We start from the raw sequence: 19,656 nt of genomic DNA, 5'->3' as shown, positions 1-19,656 counted from the left end.
CTCAAGGCTAAGTACAAGGCTGCTCTGGGCCTTTGTAAGGTGCAAGTAGTTTTAAAGTGAAGGATGAATAATAAAGAGAGTGTAATATTTTTTTTTTTAAATTATCTAATACATGCACAGTCATCAAAGGGTTAATATGGAGACTAACCCATTTATTGTTGTACTTCGACCGCAAGGTATAAAAAATGCAACTCATGTCAATCATAATATAGAATAGGTTTTGTTATCTTATCTTGTATAACTAATTTCTTATCACAAATCACAAAATTGAATATTTGGATAAATGTTTCAAATATAAATCGTATTTTTCGATAGTCCTAGAGCCAGGGCCGTATTTATGACAATTTTATTTATTAAATATGTAAAAAAAAGTTATACCTAATAAAACTACAATACAAGTAAACAATACTTTATCAGCTACAAAGACTAAGAGCATGGTATTCTCTCGGATCCCAGTGGGATGTAGCGTGACCGTGGATGGCGTCTTAGTAGAACAGGTGGAAAAGTTCAAATACCTGGGTGTGGACCTGTGTGGTCAAATGGATCTGCGATGTGAAGTGATCGGGCAGGTAAATAAGGCTCTGCAGCCATCTCAGGATACCTGAAAAATTCTATATGGAAAAACCCTTACATGAATATCATCAGCAAAATCAAAATATACAGAACTTGTGTGCGACCCATCATGACATGGGATTGAAAGCAGAGCGGACAACGTAGTAAAAAAAACTCTCTTATAGTGTCAGGAATGAAGATTGTATGGATTATATCTGGCAAGACAGAATAAGAAACGCCAGGATCAGGGACATATGCGAGATAATAATATAGAGACATAATGCCCAGACTTCCATATTTTTCTTCATCTTTGATAAGATGTCAAAAAATAATATGACAATGTGAACATTTTTATTTTTAGTAGATAGAAACTCGAGCAGATAAAAACTTAGATAAAAATTTTCAAAACAATCGATGACCTACTTTAAATTTTTTAATAAAAAGAGAAATATTCGTGTTTTTATTTTTTACAAAAATATTTCAATTTCATACTGTTTCTGTGAGCCTAAGCGGCTCATTATTAGAAATAGGTGTCAAATTGTGGTAGAGTGGGTTCGAACCGAGAAACTCTGACTCAAGAGTCCGCGACACTAACCAAGGGACCACAACCCGACACGGACAGGATGTTTTTAATTTTTTTGCATTTGGCCGCATTTTTTATTCGTTATATCCGAAGTTCGTGAAATAGAGGTCCGTTATATCGAAGTTTTACTGCATTTTATTTATGTATTAATGTAAAAACACGCTCGTATTCTTACGCAACGTTGTGTCAAAATTTCAAAGTAATCGGTGAACATTTTTAGAAAATTTTAGATTTCAAAATTTATATATTTATTGATTTAAATATGTCTGAATGCTTCCCAGGAAAGTGTCATTCATTCTTCAGTCGCCACAAATTAAACCCAATAAATGAATTAGTGTCCAGTCACACTATCTCTACGCGCGTACTCAGCAGGCCTAGGTAGATACGCTATTATTCAGTAGCAGTTGCGACCGCGCGCCGTGCGCACGTCAAATTAACGCGGGAAGTCCGACACGTGCGAGCTTGCGAGACTTGTAAAGGTACATAATACAAAAAACTATTGCAGTAAAACCTCGATATAACGGACAAAAAATCCGGTCAAATTATTGACTATTTGTCAAATAACGAAGTTCAACTAGTATACGTATTTTAGAGAGTTGATTATATATATTTTTTTTTAAAAGGCAAACTTCAAAAGTGCAAACACAGTTTGATTCCTATTTCAAAGTAGGGATACGTATATGACAGACAAAAAATCTGGTCAAATTATTGAGCATTCATCAGATAACAGTTATATTATAAGCATTTTCTTAATTTTAGAGAATGGATAAATATCACGATGTATGATTATTGGCTAATAAATTAATATGAAAAATCACAAGACTATCGATAACATTCTTATTGAAATCTGAAGGGAACTAAGAGAGATATGAAGGTTTAAACTTTAGATATTTTAATAAAACGAAAAACGTGCGTTCGTATATGTCATCAAATTTCCGTCATCGAACGTTTTATGACGTCATATGGTTTATTGTCTATGGTTTATAGATCTGTAATAGTAGTAGTGTGTATTGTTTGTTTACCACTACACTACCATTTGTGTTATACAAATGAGGGGAGGGGGGTGGGAGGGTGGACTATAGACATCAACAAATAGAGCTGCCAATAATTTAGCAATGACACGAACATTAAAATAACTCCATCGTTTCTGTGACGTCATTCATTGCCAACTTACGAAAATGACGTTTTTTTAAGGCGAATTTTCCAAAAGAAAATGATGAATGAAAACATTAATTATATCGGCTGTTATAAACACAAAACGAGTCTAATAAAATCCTTTATAGGTTGAGTATGGTAAATTAGATATTCTTCCCGTCTGACAAAGATCCATTGATTATAATAAAATAGCAATATTTTAAAGTGCAAACAAAATTTGATTCCTTTTTCAAAATAGGATTACCGAAAGCAAGCGCTTCGATATCAAACAGCAACGTCACTTCACGACGAGTGTCAAAAGACAATAGTGTAATTTTGTTTGTGTTTTTTATTGTTTATTTATTTCTAAATACAGTATTCATATTATCGACACCAAAAAAAATAACCATTTTTATAAAACGGACTTTTAAAAGGACATCCCTCCCCCCCAATTAGATCGTTATAACAAGGTTTTACTGTAATTCAAAAAACTATTGCAGTCTGCAGTGACAGCTTGCTAATCGTGCAGTGAATCGTTCAGATTATGGAATCGTTCGGATTAGGGGATCATTCGGATTAAGGGATCGCTCGGATTACTGAGTGTTTTGAGAAAATAGAGAGAAAAAAAAGGAATTTTTGACTTTTTAAAAGGTGGTATACTTAATAAAAATTGTCACTTAAGTCTTTGAGTCGCGTAATAGATGAATAGAAGATTCGTTGTACGCTGCGTTCGTTGTGCGAGGCATCACGGTACACGGTACATACACAAATCGCTCACTCCTTTCAACGTCATATATCAAAAAACTTGATTTTTCAGGAGATCGTTTTTAAAGTTTAAAAATATAATAAAATGTATTTAAAATAAATATCAAGCCACTTATTGAACTTTTTACTGTGCTACAGATCTTTTTAAGTAAAACCTGAATATTTTTTCTCCATTTGAAAAATATTTAGTATATTTAAAAAAATAATTAAACAATACCCTTTTCTTCAAAATGCAAAAACAACACTTTCTGCCCTGTAGCGGGTAAATATTAAGTTTAAAATATCCCGCTTTTGCTAGGATATAGTACATTTTCTGGGCATTCCGAAAACATACAACTGCGACGGGCACAACTGAAAATTGACGATTATTGATATATGACGTTGTTGAAAGGAGTGAGCGAAATGTGTACTAAAAATTTAATATGTTAGTCATGTTTACATGTAGACGTTTTGAAAGTTTAATACATATATATTTACTTTCACTAGTGTCGGTAGGTCACCGAGTAGCAGTGGCGTGCCTAGGGTTCACCAGTAAGGCAAGCCCATTATTTTTCACATTCGTGAATACATGATGTACCTATAATTTCTTCACCTCATATCATTCCCAGTATAGTAAGCACCCAGAAAGTATTATAAATATAAACAATGTATTGTAATCATTGTAAAAATATGCTAACATGTAACTTTTGTAAGGTATAGCCATCATCTTGAAATAAAGAAAATGTTCACTATAATAAAATATCTTCCTCAGATATTAACCATAACCAATAAGTACCATCACCATATAATGGCATGCATAGTGTTTAATAATCATGTAAGCGCGCGATAATTTAAAAATAGTCACACATTAATTATGTATTTTTAATATTTTGGTCTAGATTTAGTCATTTTTATTTGGAGTTGTTAGGCAAGCCGGGCTTTTGGGCTTCTAGGGAAGTACCGCCACTGCCGAGTAGGTACTTGTATTTTAGCGGATACCATTGTTTTTATTTATTTATTTTTTAGGAGCTATTCTCAAACTTTTCCGATAATGTTAATATTAAATGTCGAAATCATAGACAAAGTATCTACAATATTTACACGAAACGAGCATTGAAGTATCTAGGTGACATTTTTGTATGTACTTAATTTTATATATGGTATATGCTACACAGTTTTATTAAAAAAAAAAAACAGTCTTATATGTAAATCACTATTTCTGTATTAATAGGCAAAAACAAATCAAATTTATTTATACACACACACACGCGGCCGTCGATATATCGACGATGACGCCAATCCAATACAGATATCTCAACAAAGAAAGAAGAATACAGAAAACTGGGTATTTGCAGGGCTTGCGACTTGTCATGCTTTACACACATCGCTCACTGCTTTCAAGAACGTCATAAATCAAAATTCGTCAATTTTCAGTTGTGCATGTTTTTGGAATGCCCAGAAAATGTACTATATCCCAGCAAAAGCGGCATATTTTTAACTTAATTTTTAACCGCTACAGGGCAGAAAGTGTTTTTTTTTTGCATTTTTAAGAAAAGGTATTGTTTAATTATATTTTTAAATAAACTAAATATTTTTCAAATGGAGAAAAAACCTTCAGGTTATACCTAAAACGATCTGTTGCACAGAAAAAAGTTCAATAAGTGGCTTGATATTTATTTTTAATACATTGTGTTACATTTTTAAACTTTAAAAACGATCTCCTGAAAAATCAAGTATTTTGATTTATGACGTTCTTGAAAGGAGTGAGCGACATGTAAGATTCACCGTCCACGATTGATCATAATTTACACCTTGTTTCGTGTGTGAGTTCGTGGCGGCATCTACGGTTGATTTCTGTAAGCTTTTTATTTGGCAAAAAATCTTCTATTTTTAAATGTATGCAAGATCCTTCCCAAATTATTTTACATACTGGGAGACGCCTGAATGCACGATTTGCAATTTTTATCAAGCTTATATGACCAGATATTTTATTCACAATATTAATAATAATAAAACCCTTATCCGCACCCCAATGGTGCATAGGGCACTGCGTCATATAAACGCAGTGTTATCTTGATCGTTTACACATGAAGGAAAGGTGATCAGCCCTCCGCTTCAGGTACCAGTCCAGGGTAATATTGAATAAATATGACAGTGAAAAAATCACTTATATTTATTTTACTCCCCTTGGGAATCGAACCCGGGACCTCCAGAACGGTAGCCGAGCGTGCTGACCATTACACTACGGGGGCGGACAAATATTAGGTGTGTTTAAATCCTTGTTCAGGTTTATATGAACAAGGTTTTGGACACACCCATAATGTTGGTATCTTAATTTTTTTCGGTTAAAAATTGTAAGATTAATTTTTTAAAATTATGTATAAAAAATAATTGGATCCAGATTTGTGTGTAAATAACTAAATTATTAATTGGTTTTGTACTTTCAATAAAGAACCGCTATTGAGAATAGCTATTGAGGAATATTAGTTACTTATATGTTTATGTATTCAATTTATTCATGAATTAGTTACTTTTGAAATGTTAAATTATATCGATGACGCATTCCTTACTTCAACCTTTATAGACATATCGCTCCCTCCTTTCAAGAACGTCATAAATCAAAATACTTGATTTTTCAGGAGAACGTTTTTAACTAACTAAACTAACTAACTAACCATCACGCCGCTTCGCCGCAGGGGTAGGCAGAGAGAATAGAGCGCCACACCACTCTGTCCTTGCAGACATTCTTCGTCTCTTCCACGTTCATGCATCTCCTCATACATACCCGCCGATTGTTACGACTCCTAACCTGACCACTTTCAAGTATTTGGCATACCTGATTGTGCCATGTTTTTCTCGGTCTTCCTCTGCTTCTTTTCCCACTAACATTCGCCTCATAAATTTGTTTTACCGTTCTTTCCTCACTCATTCGTTCCACATGTCCAAACCATCTCAACACACCTTTCTTAATTTTATCGATAATGCTTATCTTAGCTTTGCATTCCTTCCTTATTTCACTATTCGCACATCTATCATACATCGTTTTGTCGCACATTCTTCTGAGAGATCGCATTTCGACTGCATTCAGTCTACATTCATCCTTCTTTTGCCAACTCCATGTTTCACTTCCATACATTAGAGTTGGAACCAGGACTCCGTTGTGCACTGCCAGTTTAGGTTTTTATTTGCTATAACTGATTTCAGTGCACCATTCACTTTGTTCCCAGCATTCACTCTCCTTTCTATGTCTCTATCAATCTTTCCATCCCTAGAAAACATACTACCCAAATACACGAAATCATCTACCTGTTCCAAAATCTCCCCGTTTACCAATATTTCACATTCAGATCTGCATTCTTCTCTTTCAAAAACCATAATCTTGGATTTGCTATAAATTTATATAAATTTTATTTATATAAATTTATTATAAATTTATATAAATATTTGGATTTGATATAAAGTTTAAAAATAAAACACAATGTATTAAAAATAAATATCAAGCCACTTATTGAACTTTTTACTGTGCAACAGATCTTTTTAGGTAAAACCTGACGGTTTTTTCTCCATTTGAAAAATATTTAGTATTTTTTTAAAAAGTAATAAAACAATACCTTTTCTTCAAAATGCAAAAACAACTCTTCCTGCCCTGTAGCGGGTAAATATAAAGTTAAAAATATGCCGCTTTTGTTGGGATATAGTACATTTTCTGGGCATTCCGAAAAAATGATAAAATTGATGATTTTTGATATATGACGGTGTTGAAAGGAGTGAGTGAAATGTACAATTTACAAGTTAAATATATGCCTCTTTTGCTGGGATATAGTACTTCTGGGCATTCCTAAAACATGCACAACTGAAAATTGACAATTTTTTATTTATGACGTTCTTGAAAGGAGTGAGCGATATCCGACCCAGACATATCCGTAATGGCGACAGTCATAGTTCATTACAGTAGAACCCCTGAAATCTGAAATAATTGGGGCTGTGGCTTATTTGGATTCGGAAAAGTTCCGATTGGCCGAGAAATTTGTAATACAGTTCATATGTTACATAGTGCTTTACACTTCAGTAGTTACGTTGTACGAGCATTTTTTTTACATATTTTTTAAATAAGAATAACATGCAAAGCCTCTATTAGAGTCTTGTCTGCAGGTAGGATAGTAAGGATAGGGAAAGTATGTAAATGTGAAAAGTAAATCACAAACACCCAGACCAATCAAAAATAAATCTTTCTTGAATTTATTTGCACTTGGAGGGAATCGAACCCCCAACGCTAGTTTCGCAGTAGAGCGTCTACCCAATTACGCCACGGTGCCTGTCTTTTTTACATTTCAATCTAATATTACATACTGTAATAAGTGATCCAATTACATACATGGTTCTACTGTAACGCACTTACGGATATGTCTGCAGGTTAACATCAAATCAGTAGTGTAGTGGTTAGTGCAAGATATACTTTACATACAGGAAATACTTTGAGGTTAACTTATCAAGATGTGTCTTAAGAGAAACGAGGTATCTTTGTATATTAACAGAATATCAAGGTTGCTTTGGTCGCCTGTGCTAAACAAGGGAAAGCTATTTACATCTTCACATTTATAAATTCCTTAATATTTTTTTCTCTCTCCTTTTCAGCATTTTTTTTCTTTGGAGCAGTCAACTCATGTCAAAAAATGTTCAGTTTCAAATATTTGATATTGCTACTAATTTTTGGATATCTGATGGTAAATGCCTTAGGTATGTAGAATATTTCAATATTGCGATATTTTTACGTGAGTAATCATAATTTAAAAAAAAGATTAGACAGGTTACAGAATAGCCCCAGAAAAGAATAGAATAAGCAGTAATGAGACAGCAAAAATCAAAGTTAATTTTTATTTTAATAAAAAAATATAACCTTATTTACCATTCTGTGCTAAAAAAAAAGACAAAAAGATTTTTCATAAATTAACGAAACATAATTTTTTGTAATATTTTTATTTTATTTTTCACGTAGTATCACTGAATCTCGTCCGCCTCCGTAGTGTAATGGTCAGCATGCTCGCCTACCGTTCTGGAGGTCCCGGGTTCGATTCCCAGGGGGGTTTAATAAATATAAAGTGATTTTTTCACTCTAATATTTATTCAATATTACACTGGACTGGTACCTGAAGTGGAGGGCTGATCACCTTTCCTTCATGTGTAATCGATCGAGATAACACTGCGTTTATATGAAGCAGTACCCTATGCACCATTGGGGTGCGGTAAGGGGTATAAGTATCACTGAAAGAAAATTAATTTACAGCATTTATTCTTTCTTACATTATACTCACACAATGCAAAAATACTTTTTGGATTTCTGTTTAAGAATTTTTAAAAAAATCTGCCAAAACTGGTGTTGTTTTTAATTTGTAGTACACAATTATTTTTATTATTACTCATCATTATGTGAAATGATATTCATGTATAAAAAAAATATCCACAATAAGCACAGAGATGGGGGATCTTTTTTTAAAAACTGTTTAAATAATGACTTCTTTAAAATAAGTTGTTACTGAATTCGGTTTTTGGATTGGATCACTTAAAGCTAGTGACGTCAATTAGTGCACATATTTCTAGCTGCTAATATATTGGACAATTTGATACCACAAACTTAAGCTAGTCAGAAATACAAACTGAGAAGAATTAGCAAATACCATTCCAATTAGGTAACCAAAAAAGTATCAGGTACCCATAAGGCACATCTCTAAATGGGTAGCATTCATTTTCAGGCCAAGACAAGCCTTGCCTGGCACGAAAGTACAACCACAGTTCTGTGGTATGTGTGTGCAACGCATCGTATTGTGACGAGGTGTCTAGCGTGGATCCATTGTCACCCGGCAAATATGTTCTCTTCACCTCCAGCAGTGTAAGTTGACCTTCTTTTATTCTTTTAGATAGGATTTGCATTTATTATTTATCGTAGTTATTAGGTACATCTCTTCTCCGTCTTATTCCTCATTACTGAGGGTTGTGGATGCAATGACTCTTCTCCAGCTATCTCTTGACTATGCTGCACGTAGTGCTCCATCCACTGAGGAGTCTGCTGCGCTGCCTTAACTTGATCGGTCCATCGTGTGGGGATCTTCCTCTCCCTCTCTTCCTCTCTGGGCTACTGATCACAATCACTCGTTCCAGGCTATCCTCGTTGACACGCGCAACATGTCTAAAGAACTGGGTTATACATTTCTTTTTTTTTATAGAGAAATATTTGTGTTTTAATTATTTACAAAAATACTTCAATTTCATACTATTTCTGTGAGCCTAAGCGCCTTATTATTAGAAATAGGTATCAAATTGTGGTAGAGTGGGTACAAACCGAGAAACTCTGTTATCTGCTAGTGAATATCTTAACCGTTTTAACACGTCTTGCGTTTCCGTGGAAAAAACACTGGTCTAGTCATTTCTTTAGTCAAAGTCAAGGATTTTCAACAGTGTTCAATACTGAAGTAGGAAGAGACGTCTCTTGGGAAAGTTGAAATATATTAAGACATGATTTGGACACAAAAATCTCTTGAGTCAACAATTTTGGCTACTTTTCTTGACAGAGATTTGAAATAGAGAATGCATTCAGCAGATATAAGGTTATAACACTGTTCTCATTTTTAGGAAGGTCTTCGATTTGAAAAAACCTTTGGAGACGTACAAAAGAAAGTTCTCAGCACTCCTAAACCAAAGGGAATTATTGATTGGATTAGTAAAGTTATCGTTTATGCCGGTAAGTTATTCAATCTCTGTTTATTAATGATAATGTAAATGTTCATTCGTTTAAAGTATTAATCTCCTAAATTTATTCACGGATTCGAATTTCTGCCTCGAATTAACATAAGACATAAGACTTTCAAAACCATATATTTTTATGGATATTGAAAAATAGCACTTATTATTTATAAGTCTGCGGTTTAAAATGTTGAATTTCATTTGACACAGTTATGAAAGTACATTGTATGACCACTTAATATTTTGAATAGAGTGTTCGAGTTGATATTTTCTCTGCCTAAAGACCTGCTTAGACTTTTCATTTTGACTCAATTTCACCATAGGAATAATTCTCTTTTATCAAAACATTTTTTTTTTAAACATTTCTGTTGCAAGGTGATAATTTGATTTGCAAAGAAGGGAGATCAGATGAACCCTAGTAGCTAGTTACACTACAGTTTACTCTATTTTGGCTTTGTTCAATACCTAATGTAATTTGTATACAATTTAATGGTTTTATTATCTTACACCTGACATTTCTTATATAATATAATGACACATAGTAATTAGATCATTATGAAAATAAATAATATTGTGTAATCTAGCAGTCAAAACGGTAAACAATGATTACTTCAACCGATTGAATTGCATATCTGATGAATGTACTGTCATAGATAATTAAATAAAATTAAAAATAATCAGTAAGTATCAAATGCATCACATTTCATATTTTGAATATAAAAATTACCATGCAGGATAATCTTCTTCTTCTTCTTCTTTACGTGCCATGCCAGGTCCCCCTGACGTCGACTATCACTTGAGAGTAATTGTCCTTGTCTCGGGCAGCTCTATACAGCGCCTCGACGGTCCTGATCCCCGTCCAACCTCATATAATTTAGGATAATCTTACAAATGTGTTTTTTTCCTTAAATAACAATTATTTATGTCATCTTCGTAAAATACCACCTCAAGGGTGTTTTAACTCTCAAATATAATTCTGTGATTTAATTTGGAAGAAAAATTATGGGAATGATTATGTCAACAAATGTGTTTATATTATTTTTTGACATCTCATCAAAGATGAAGACGAATATGGAAGTCTGGGCATTTACGGGGCTGACGACCGTCATCGGCTGGTTTAAGTGATCACTTTACACACGTATATCACCAATTCTACCCATTATTGACAACCACACTACTCAAATTCTTGGAAGTTCTTTATATATGAACCAATTTAGAAACCTTGTTCTTGAATCACTAGAACTTCACTAGAGACATCTATTGGTGAGATGTAAAGAAGTTTTTTACTAAGCAGAAACTCTTATATTAGTATGTGAGGTCCAAATCCTGGATTATAATCACACACATGAGAAACGCCAGAAAATACCATTTTCATTTTTATTATTTAAGCTTATAATTTGACCAGATAATTTATTTACAATATTTTGAGTGTGTCCAAATACTTGTTCACAAAATCTGGATTATCTCCAATTACAGGAGTTATTTTCATAATATTTTGACATCTCATCAAAGATGAAGAAGAATATGGAAGTCTGGGCAATATAAGAGAAGTTAAATCTAGTGAAGTTCTAGTGATTCAAGAACAAGGTTTCTAAATTGGTTCATATATAAAGAACTTCCAAGAATTTGAGTAGTGTGGTTGTCAATAATGGGTAGAATTGGTGAATGTTACACGTGTGTAAAGTGATCACTTAAACCAGCCGATGACGGTCATCAGCCCCGTAAATGCCCAGACTTCCATATTCTTCTTCATCTTTGATGAGATGTCAAAAAATTATATGAAAATAACTCCTGTAATTGGAGATAATCCAGATTTTGTGAACAAGTATTTGGACACACTCAAAATATTGTAAATGTGTTTATAATTTTTTTATAAAGATCATTCCATTCTCACAGTTTTTAACCACCTGTGGAAGAGCAATCCATACCTTTGTGCCCGCAAAAGCCCACATTTGCAAAATTTAATGCACTGGTTGCGAGCTAGCAAGACCACTTTACCCACGACAGTTGTTGTAGCTGATCAAAGCGTTAGAGCTTCAACACTCAATTTGTCTGGGATGTAAAGTTTCTTTAGATATTCAGGAATATTCTTTATGAACAAGCAAATAGGATAAATACTTCATACTTTTGGGAAAGCCAAACAATGAAGTAGTGGAATGTTGTGTCTAAAATTTATTAAAATCAGTCTCACTGCAGCATTTAATACTGACAGCAGTCCAGTCATTTTATTGTTTGGTAACCCGTATATAATGATTGACTCTACATACTACAAATGCATTTATAAATTGGCAGGCAGAAAATGGCATATTTTTGTGAATGCTTTTAATTTGTTTTAAAGGTCAGCAAAGATATTGTTTAAGGGATTTACACTAATGCAAATAACTTAATTTTGAAAACATTCCAGAAACTCCAGTTATTCAAATTAACAGAGAAAAACCCTTTCAGACAATAAAAGGATTTGGAGGATCATTTACAGATGCCGCAGGAATTAATTTATTATCACTAAGTAAAGAAGCACAAGAGAACTTTGTCAGGTAATACAAAAAATTGCAAAGAACCCATAAAGTTCATTTAATGTTCTCGTGTGTAATAGGGTCTATTCAAAGGTTTAAAACAATGTTATAAATGTATTGAATATTAAAGCATATTTTTATGATTCTAATAATGTTATTGTACTATTAATGTATTAAGATCAATGATTAAAGAAAACACTTCGTTTTTTACCACTTGAGTTTTATTATAGACTACATGTTTCAGAAGTTAAACTTCCATCATTCAGGTCTGTATAATAACATATACAGACCTGAATGATGGAAGTTTAACTTCTGAAACATGTAGTCTATAATAAAACTCAAGTGGTAAAAAACGAAGTGTTTTCTTTAATCATTGTAACATGTCTTACCACAAAGTTAATGCCGAAACAATAAATAAAATATTGAGATCAAGTTTAGAAAATATAAATATTCATAATAATCTGTTTTAAATTATTTGATTATCATCATACAACCGTGTGAAACACCCTATTGGGCATTTCTTGATTTTTATAATTTAGTAAGAATAATTTATAGTAGTAATGGAATAAATACTTTTAATTGCTGTCAATAAAATAAATAACACAAGCATTAAAAGTCAATTATTTTATTTATTTAACGTAACATTCAATGATGTGTCCCCTTCTTTTTAACCTTTCAAAATATGAATTTTAGCTTATGTAAATAATTTCTTTGAGATACCAATCCATCATTTTATTTTTGGTTCCAATAAATATTTTAGTAGCTACGCGTAGGTAGCAAGTCGTGCGAATATTTCACAAAAATGCTTGGGAAGGGTGCTACCCTTATTGCACGCGGCTTATGAGCGTCTTAAGGTTAAATACAAATTGATATTGTGTTGAATGTTTTTTTGCAGATAGTTTGTGGCACATTTTATAAAACTTTTTAAAATAAAACTAACTTTATTTTATGATTATTTAATGGTTTGAATAAGCTCGTCATCATATCAATACTGTGATTTTCCTTGCTTCATAGGTCATACTATAGTGAAAAAGGGTTGGAGTTTAATGTGGGTAGGGTGCCGATAGGCGGGAGTGATTTCTCTACGCACCCTTATGCCTACAACATGCAGCCTACAGACGATGAAAATCTTTCCAACTTTACACTCACAGATGAAGACTTTTTACTAAAAGTGAGTTCAAATTTAATATAGCATTGAGAATCTAGAATGTGTTATTTACATCAGTAGTTTTGTACAATATGATTCCGGTATTCTCTTTAAACTAGTCCACATAGCCACTTCTATTTCCTCTTCCTCTCTTCCATTTTATTTCCTCCTGTATTATATTTTGATTGATAAAGATATGGAGAATGAATGCTGGGAACAGAGTGAATAGTTCACTTAAATCAATTGTAGCAAATAAAAGCTTATGAGCCAACCAACCCTAGTGTATGGAAGTGAAGCATAGAGTAGTTTTAGTGTGTACAAAACTAACCTTAGTGTAGTTTTGAGTGTGTAAATGGTGCTATGGTGGTGAAAGGTGGTATTGTTTGCATGCTGTGATAGTGATTGTCGATAAAATTAAGAAAGGTGTGTTAAAAATGGTTTTAACATGTGGAACCAATGAGTGAGGAAAGAACAGATTTATAAGGCAGTTGGAAATAGTAGCAGAGGAAAACTTGGCATGATCAAGTATTTATTATATTTGAAAGGTGGTCAGGTCAAAAGTTGGAATAATCAGCAGGTATGTATGAGGAGATGCCTGAATGTATACAAGGTGAAAATTGTTTTCAAGGACAGAGTGGTGAGGCATTCTATTCTCCATGCCGTTCGAGAATTGTAGCATTTATGGTGTCCATTCATTCACATTTTTTGTTCAGATTCCTCTTATAAAACGAGCATCAGATTTGTCCACTGATGACCTGATGATATTGGCAACTGCGTGGTCTCCTCCTGTTTGGATGAAGACTAACGGAGAGTTTGGTGGAGAGTCTAGGTTGATCAAGAAGTACTATCAAACATGGGCAGACTATCATCTCAAGTAAGGAAATATTATTTATTTTTATTTCCATAATATACATTCTTATTTTCAATCATTACTGAGGGTGGCAATTACTAGATTTATTATGGATGTTTCGGACTATATATCACTCCATTTCACCTGATCTATCAGGTGACGAATGGTGTATCCAGCAGTGGTTTTTATTATCTTTATAAATTATCCTTGTATAATTTGATCAAACTATCATTTAAATTCAAACCCCAGTGTGCAAATCTTGAATAACAATATCATCTACTTGTGATAATATGTTTACCATGCTTGAAGTCTGGATCAAACTTTAAAGGGTTGACTCTTAGTACCGCTATAGAGGTGGCATGCCTGGTTTGCCAGACAACTTTAGTGTCGCCGCTATGGTGCCAAGAAAAAAAAGTCTTTACTTAATACTTTAAAAAAAAAAATTACATTTCAATATAATTAAACTAGAATCAAGTTAAGTACAATCAAATAGTAATAAGCCTTGGAATTTGATAGAGTTAGAGTTTGTTAGAGTTTGCACACTGCACATACAAAAAACTTTCCAATGCAAAAGGGTTAATTCCCAGGGAGTACAAAATAATTGAGTGATTTTTCATTCTAATATTTATTTAATAATATTTTAGAGTAGTATGCAGGGTGGTTCACCTTGCCTTCATGTAATTAACAATAAATATAGCATTCTGTATGATCTATACTTACTCTAATAATGTCTTGCAGTGCCCTATGCACAATTGGGTGCAGATGAGAAGGTGTGTTAATTCAAGTTTGATTGTGGAAAGATTAATAATTGTTAATGATTATTTTAGATTTTTACAGGAATACAAAAAGTTTGGCATAAATATCTGGGCTATCTCAACGGGCAACGAGCCTAGCAATGGTATTATCCCTATCATGGCATTCAATTCCCTGGGGTGGATGCCCTCCGAACAGGTACTTTGAATAAAGTAAAAATATTGGTTCAGAATAATGCTCATGAAATAATGTATGTAGTTATTAATAAACTATGCTTCTCTAGGCCACGTGGATAGCAAATAACTTAGGTCCAACCATAAAGAACGATCCTGATTTCTCCAAGGTTAATATATTAGCACTTGATGATCAAAGATTTAGCCTTCCTTGGTGGATTGAATGGGTAAGAATTATTATATTTCATTTAAAAACTATCATATGAGTATCAATGTTCTCTGGAGAAGTATTTTGAAATCAAATATTGCTTGACAGCTTGCAGAAAATCCTGATACAATGCAGTATATAGATGGCATTGGTGTCCATTGGTACTGGGATACTTTGATTGGCCCGTCTTCATTAGACAGAACACATAATGCCTTCCCCGATAAGTATATAATAGGAACGGAGGCTTGTGTGGGTAAGACAATTAATATTTATAGTATCTTCTTATTTCTGTATGAAAAAAAACTAAAACAAATAGAATGTGGTACTTTTTTCCTTGATTATCTTTGTAATTAACTAATGGTATCTCTTAAGGGTCTATTGAAACATTAACTTTCACAATTTTTTTAAACAATTAGTACACTTTACAGTGGACTAAGCAGCACTCCGCACACTTTCTTAAAATTTGAATAAGTAGCACCTACTTAGTATTATTTATTTATTTTTATTATTATAAAGAGGGATAATCAGTCATTTTATGTAATAGGTGATAAACCATGGCAGACAGAAAAGGTTGAACTTGGATCTTGGGAAAGAGCGGAAATGTACATCAAAGATATTTTGGAGGTGAGTATCCTACCAAAAATATAACCTAGTCATTTGACAATGTTTTTTTTATATACTTGTCAAGATATTGTAACATTTTGAGTAGGATTCTTGTCCTATGAACAGTGACATGGTCCTGAGCAGAGTATCTTGGTTTGAACCTGAACCTACTCTGATTTCTATTTTTAAACACAAGCAACTTGGACAATATAAAATTTTGAAAGTTAGACCCTCGGCAACAATAAAATAATACAGGCCATGGAAATATAGCTTTATCGCAGGATATTTGAATGTGAACCAAGATAATTTAGATTGGTGGCTAACCTTTATATTATGGAGAGGCATAAGAAAAAATAATTAAATGCAACTGTTTTCAGGATTTAAATCATTGGTGCGTGGGATGGATTGACTGGAATTTAGCTCTGAATAGACAAGGTGGACCGAATTGGTTTGACAACTATGTGGATGCAGGAGTTATAGTCATGCCAGAAAATGATGAATTCTTAAAACAGCCACTGTTTTATGCTGTTGGACACTTCAGTAAATTCATACCGAGAGGGTCTAAAAGGATAGAAATACAGGAAATCAATGGTTTCATTGATAATGTCGCATTTCTTAGACCCGATAATGGAATAACCATCATATTTTATAATCCGTTAGTACCTATCCATCTATTTTTTCCTTTTTTATATGATATTGGTAGTCATGTCCTTTATACAAGTTTTACCAACTGAGCAAACGGTGCCTAATATATATGTGTATATATATATATATATATATATATATATATATATATATATATATATATATATATATATATATATATATATATTTATACATATATACATATATATATATATATATATATATATATATATATATATATATATGTATATATATATATATATATATATATGTATATAAATATATATATATATATATATATATATATATATATACATATATACATATATACATATATATGTATATAATATATATATATATATATATATATATATACATATATACATATATACATATATACATATATACATATATATATATATATATATATATATATATATATATATATATATATATATATATATATATATATATATATATATATATATATATATATATATATATATATATATATATATATATATATATATATATATATATATATATATATATATTTATACATATATACATATATATATATATATATATATATATATATATATATATATATATATATATATATATATATATATATATATATATATATATATATATTATACATATATACATATATATATATATATATATATATATATATATATATATATATATATATATATATATATATATATATATATATATATATATATATATATATATATATGTATATAAATATACATATATATATATATATATATATATATATATATACATATATACATATATACATATATACATATATACATATATATATATATATATATATATATATATATATATATATATATATATATATATATATATATATATATATATATATATATATATATATATATATATATATATATATATATATATATATATATATATATATATATATATATATATATATATATATATATATATATATATATATATATATATATATATATATATATATATATATATATATATATATATATATATATATATATATATATATATTATTTATTAATGGCAATCAATTTAAATCATAATTTAGTTGGTAGTTGTAATTGTAGTGGTAATTTAGTTGGTAGCATAAATAGTGCCACCCGAGCCTAATGAATTTTTATTTCTAATAATGGCAATTCATTTTAAATCATGATTACGTTGGTAGTTGTTTACAAATAGTAGCAACGCAACTAGCCTAACGAATTTCAATTTTTAATAATGATAATTAATTTTTTTTACTACGATTAAGTTGGTAGTTGTTTACAAATAGTACTAACCTAGCCTAATGAATTTTAATTTTTAATAATGGCAATTTTTTATCATGACTAGGTTGGTAGTTGTTTACAAATAGTACCAACCTAGCCTAATGAATTTAGATTTATAATAGTGGCAATTAATTTTTTTTATCATGATTAAGTTGGTAGTTGTTTACAAATAGTACCAACCAAGCCTAATGAATTTTGATTTTTTATAATGGCAATTTATTTTAGATCATGATTATTCAGTTGGAAGTTATTTACAAATAGTACCAACCGAGCATAATAAATTTTTATTTTTAATAATATCGATTAATTTTAGAACATGATTAAGTTGGTAGTTGTTTAAAAATAGTGCCAACAAAGCCTAATGAATTTTTATTTTTAAAAATGGCAATTAATTTTAGATAAAAATATGTAGGTAGTTGATTACAAATAATACTACGCCTAATGAATTTTTATTTTAAGTAATGGCAATTAATTTAGATCATGCAAGTTGGTAGTTGTGAACATTTATCTAATAATTCTAAAGATCAGTCTATTTTAAAAAAAGGTATTTGGCATATTTTTCCTTTTCTCTGATTCCTTACAAATGAATTCCAAATTCATCTTCCTTCTTTATATTCTTGGACCTAGAATAAAACCATGCTTGTTTTAACTCAGTATCTATTAATTTTATCTAACCTTTATCTACTTTTAATGTAATGTAACAAAACAAGAATAAAAAACACTTCTTTTTGTGCAGATATGATAATGAAAAGACGCTCACCATTCAAGAAAAAGACAAAGGGAGTATTACTGTAAATGTTCCTGCAAGATCCGTCCATAGTTTGATTTACTGGTGATACAAAAATACTTCATTAAAAATACTTAACTCTTTTAAGTAATAAAGTCACAATTATCCTAAAAATTATTTTTGTTATTATTATTGCCTTGTTCATATTCATACATATATTTTTTTTAATCTGTTATATGAATAGTCCACATGCAAACCACATAATGTTAAAAAATTTAGTTTTTTAGCCAGTGGCTGTATTCGGTAGAGGATTAAATTTTCTACTGATTTGAACTTTTTGAGATTTTAAAAAGTAAATTGTCGATCGGCATAGCAAGTTTAGCAAAAGTATTGATTTTTCCATTCCATTTTATTCCTAACTTAATGAGTTTTTGGCAGATTATGTTTAATATGGACGTTACTATTTTTAATTTTTTACCGAATGGTGAATGGCGCTATTGGCTTAAAAACTTTAAAAAATTAACATGATGTGGTTTGCAAGTGGACTACTTATATGTATAATTTAACTGTTTTTGTTTGAACAGAACACTCACTGTATACATTACATTATATGCAGCAAGTACCTTAGGTTTTCGTGTTGCTTGAAAAATGTTGAGCGTGGTGAAGTAGATATTGCGATGGAATTCATAATTACTGCAAATGTGAGAAGAATTATTTCATTGAACTAGTTGAGAACTAGTATATCAGGTTTTGCAGCATACATTTCTTTACAAATACAAATAACAAATACCTAGATCAAGAGTTAACTCTTTCAAGATTACTGTTGCATAATAATTTCACTTAAAATATATTAATGTAGTTATTCGGATTTTATAAGGACAATTTCAAATATGTATTCCATTATCAAGCTTCTTTCCTTTTCAATTTTAATTTTTTAGGTTCTATCAAT

At 31.0% G+C, this 19,656-nt stretch overlaps 1 protein-coding gene and 1 long non-coding RNA gene across 4 annotated transcripts; one reads left to right on the top strand and one right to left on the bottom strand.

The window, feature by feature from the left end:
• Nucleotides 1–1,460: 1,460 nt before the first annotated feature.
• LOC148303515 (lysosomal acid glucosylceramidase-like) lies at nt 1,461–18,958 on the top strand. 2 transcript variants are annotated; one of them, XM_088269834.1, is made up of 13 exons: nt 1,461–1,614; nt 7,649–7,750; nt 8,764–8,900; nt 9,641–9,749; nt 12,156–12,285; nt 13,279–13,435; nt 14,125–14,285; nt 15,089–15,212; nt 15,298–15,414; nt 15,504–15,648; nt 15,940–16,019; nt 16,376–16,653; nt 18,717–18,958. In XM_088269834.1, exons 2-13 carry the CDS (start codon nt 7,687–7,689, stop codon nt 18,814–18,816), a joined length of 1,602 nt encoding a protein of 533 aa, XP_088125960.1. In that variant the 5' UTR covers nt 1,461–1,614; nt 7,649–7,686; the 3' UTR covers nt 18,817–18,958. The 2 variants fall into 2 exon arrangements, with proteins under 2 accessions (XP_088125960.1, XP_088125961.1); XM_088269835.1 differs by lacking the exon at nt 1,461–1,614 and adding an exon at nt 2,991–3,026.
• On the bottom strand, nt 18,164–19,513 carry LOC148303514 (uncharacterized). Of its 2 annotated transcripts, none has more exons than XR_015838475.1 (3): nt 19,301–19,513; nt 18,741–18,874; nt 18,164–18,603 (listed from the first exon to the last, which is right to left on the bottom strand). It is a non-coding gene; the product is annotated as an uncharacterized LOC148303514 (long non-coding RNA). The 2 variants fall into 2 exon arrangements; XR_015838476.1 differs by having other exon boundaries at nt 19,331–19,513.
• Nucleotides 19,514–19,656: the final 143 nt, after the last annotated feature.

The sequence above is a fragment of the Brachycentrus maculatus genome, unplaced genomic scaffold (genome assembly GCF_059751285.1).
Source record: "Brachycentrus maculatus isolate JH-2025_06_01 unplaced genomic scaffold, ASM5975128v1 h1tg000365l, whole genome shotgun sequence".
NCBI classification, from domain to species: Eukaryota; Metazoa; Arthropoda; class Insecta; order Trichoptera; family Brachycentridae; genus Brachycentrus; species Brachycentrus maculatus.
This window is presented reverse-complemented; position numbering and strand designations above follow the sequence as displayed.